This window comes from Helobdella robusta, assembly GCF_000326865.2.
Source record: "Helobdella robusta unplaced genomic scaffold HELROscaffold_3, whole genome shotgun sequence".
NCBI classification, from domain to species: Eukaryota; Metazoa; Annelida; class Clitellata; order Rhynchobdellida; family Glossiphoniidae; genus Helobdella; species Helobdella robusta.
In genome coordinates this window covers 190,845-194,664 of record NW_008704501.1, presented here as the reverse complement: position 1 = coordinate 194,664, position 3,820 = coordinate 190,845, and the positions used below count along the sequence as shown (strand labels likewise).

The 3,820-nt window shown below is 40.6% G+C and overlaps 1 protein-coding gene across 1 annotated transcript in view; it reads right to left on the bottom strand.

Annotated features, from left to right (window-relative positions):
• HELRODRAFT_160941 (hypothetical protein) overlaps positions 1–2,770 on the bottom strand; it is a gene marked incomplete at both ends in the record, with an annotated part of 9,519 nt that extends 6,749 nt beyond the window's left edge. The window contains 4 exons of the mRNA XM_009020939.1: positions 298–841; positions 917–1,293; positions 1,389–2,252; positions 2,498–2,770. Coding sequence (XP_009019187.1) covers positions 298–841; positions 917–1,293; positions 1,389–2,252; positions 2,498–2,770 — 2,058 coding nt within the window. The remainder of the gene's footprint in view (positions 1–297; positions 842–916; positions 1,294–1,388; positions 2,253–2,497) is intronic.
• Between the last annotated feature and the right edge of the window lie 1,050 nt (positions 2,771–3,820).

The window sequence follows — 3,820 nt, the reverse complement described above, 5'->3', positions numbered from 1 at the left end:
TGCTCGATTGAGTTTCCGTCAGTTGCTGATCGTTTTCTGTCGGTCGTTCGTCCAGACCTGCAAACAGGTCCATCGATGACTGGTTACCTACGGCAAACAAATCTGGTCGCTGATCAAAGAGTTCTTCAGCAAGCTTCACAAGTTCTGGAACGATGTCCGGCTGCCCTGTTAAAAATTCTGGCGTATCTTCGCCTGTCCAGGTTTGGACAAGCGACTCGGTCGACTCGTCGCTACTTCGTGATGGTGCTTCTGTTGGCTCCCCTATGGAATCGTCTTCTGCATATCTTCAGGCTCAACCTGTTCCGCAATCACCTTCTGATGCGCCGGAGTATGTCGCCTCAGCTGTTGTTTTACCGGTCGTGCATCCTGAGTATCAATCTTATGAAAAACTCCTTTTGCAGCACCTATTTCCCCACTCGCACAGCTAAATCTGTCTGAGAAACTTTTAAGTATTTGAATCAACTCTTCTCTTGCTTTCTTAGAAAAATCTTTTACTAATCCATCAACCATACCTGTAACTTCTGTTAGATTCTCATATGCTAGACGATCAACTGATTCCTTTGCTTCCACAGCCGATGATAAATCTGGCAATCGCGTTCTCCGCTTTATCACCCCCGGCTGATCGTTGACATTCAAGATCCTAACACACTGTCCTTCATATTTTATAAGTAGTAACGTTCTAGCTACATATACACCCGATTCTATTTGTCTGTTTTCCGAACACATAAATCCGGTCGATTCCAACTTGGACGGCTGGCGAACAATCATCTTTGCTGGCACGTCTAATTCAGTCTGCGCCGGGATGCGCACTTCTGTGTGAGCTTCAATACGACAAAGCTTCCTGCATGAAAAATGTTTAATAACTAATTAAATCGTTCTATTTTTGTTACCCACGGCGATTTTTCCTTCGCCAAACTTCCACGAGATATGATTGTTCCTGAGCCAATCTAAACCTAAAACAATTTCTGAAACATGATCAGACACCAACACTAACGCTGATTTGGAATAATCATCAACTTTAATTTGCAACTTCATTTCTCCTTTGACTGGAATTTTTGTGTTGTTGACAGCTTTCAATCTCTTTTTCGTCGGTCTGATCTTTGTGACATCAACCATAGACGTTGGAACAATGGATACACTACTGCCACTATCAAGTAAACCTAATCTTCTTTTGCCATTAATTGTGCTTGGCAGATACATGACACGATCGTTACTTTCAATTGACTTGTTCACGTAATCTACCGTGCTGCTTGTCATTCCTTTCTGCGGGCACTCCCTCACAAAATGACCTATCTTTCCACATTTGTAACAACCTTTGAAATTCACTTGACTATAAGTTTGAGATTTGCAGGTCTCATTCTTCTGAGGACATTTGACTGCAAGATGACCTGGCTTCTTACAATTAAAACAAATTTTCTCTCGCTCAACTCGGGATACCGTTGGCTGCACTCTTTTATTTCTGAGTTCTTCGAATGACTTTTGAAGGAACGCAATCTGTCGTACCATTGACTCCATGTTTTCTGCCCCTGCTTGAAAATCTTTAACCTTTTCTTAATGTTCTTTGGTTCTTTTTCCCTAACCTTAAACTCTAATTCAGCATTATCGAGGGCTGACAAGAAAAAGTCCCTAGCTAGATGTGTAGCTAATTTTGACTGCTCTCCTGGATAGGCTAATGACATGAGTCTTTTAGTAACCATCGACAACTCTCGTAACGACTCACCAGGTTTTCGACGAAGAATCTGTAATTCGTACCTGTATGACTCTTCATGACCTCTTGTTCCAAAACGATCTTCTAGCTTAGATACCAGCTCTTGGTAACCTAAACCTGTTAAATCCCAGAGAACCTGTGCAGCTTCACCTGTTAACGAACATGACAAATACGCTTCCATGTCTACGAGATTCCAATTATTGTACCTGGCACATATCTCAAACTTTTTTAAGAAAGTTTTGAGACAGCCGGTGCCATCAAATCTGTCAGGTCGAAGCAATTCGCGACGAGAAAAGTCGTTGTCACGCTCGGCACCTATACGCGGTTGATGAACCTGAGACTTCACACCAGTTGAATGAAGCGGTTCCCGACTGTCACTCGTCGACTTTTGTTTAACTGTGTCTCTCTCTCGCTCGGTCGCTCTGCACCTGTTGCAGTTACCTAAAATTTTATTTCGCCGTGATCTACTGGACGCTAATCGCAGCTCATTCAGTCCGAACTCCTGCAACTTTGGATCACCCTGGCACCTAAAACCTAAAATATCCTGTTTGGGGATAAACCTGTAACATAAATTGTTTGCTGAAAAATCAATGCGCGGCTTTTCTTCGTACCTGTCAACAATTTCAAAACGATTGTTGTTTAAAACAATTTCATTTTGTTGGCTGGCGGGCGTTGAAAGTCTGCTCGAGGTTGATTTTCGATCCTCCTTCTGTTCCTGTGACCTAAAATCTAAAAAAGTTTCATGTTGTCAAACATGGCACCTGTCACCTAAAAAATTTGGAGAATCACCTTGGCTCCTGCTGCACCTAAAACCTGTAATGTTTGAATGTTTCGCCGGGCGACATTCGAATTCCGCACCACGCGGTCCCGAACCGCGTCCGCATACGAATATCCACTCGAGCCTTCGCTTCGGCGGAGTCTTTCCTGGCCGGGATCCGCCACTCTACAATAGACCCTCTCAGGGTCTGAAAACACGGGCCGGGCGGAAGTTTGTTCGCGCCCTGCTTGTTGACTAGAGACGCCGACCTCGTCAACTATCAGCAAGTCTTTTTCAACATCCATTATTTTAGGTAGAATAATTAAGCCGAGCCTAACTTCAAGTGTACACTTCTTTTATTCAATAAAAGAAATAAAATAACAAACAAAATAATGCAAATCAAACCTCTGTCTTTATTAAAACAAAACGATAAATCCAAAATTAATCTATTAATAATACAACTACCAAGCAAGGGACAAAACCTAAAATTAAAATAACAAACGACCCGCCTCCATATCTCAACTCGCGGCCTTTTATATGTTTTTACCGCCCTATCTACATAACGCTTTCTATATCATAGAAAATTCTATACTCGCATCTATACTCTTTTCCTATACTCAGAAAAGCGATACAGCACAGCAGCGTCGCATATATAGCATATCAAATAACAAAATACACATGCATAGAATGTCTAATAAAATATATAGATATATATAGGCGGCACGCCTCAAAGACGCAATCATTATCATCACAATCGTCACAATTTCACAAAATATACAGGCGGCATATTTCAATCGCGCAATCATTATCATCACAATACAGGCGGCATATTTCAATCGCGCAATCATTATCATCACAATCGTCACAACTTCACATATATATAAACCCATAAACTAAAATAAACTAGTGAGTTGAGGCAAAATGATGGTTTTTATGACTGTTGTTTTTAACTATGGGCTCCTACAAACATACATACATCCATACATACATACATGCATACATACATGCATGCATACATACATACATACATACATACATACATACATACATACATACATACATACATACATACATACATACATACATACATACATACATACATATATCTTACAGACACAATCCTGTAAATATTGTAAATACTGTAATAGCTTGTTCAATGGATTACCAGAGAGATCTATTGCTTTTCTTCAATCGATACAGAATAGAGCTGCAAAAATAACTGTTGGACGTAGAAAGTATGACCATGTGACACCCATTTTAAGAAACCTACATTGGCTAACAGTGAAAAAAGGAATCAACTATAAGATTTGTGTGACTATGTATAAGGCTATGAACGGGTTGTTACCAGTATATCT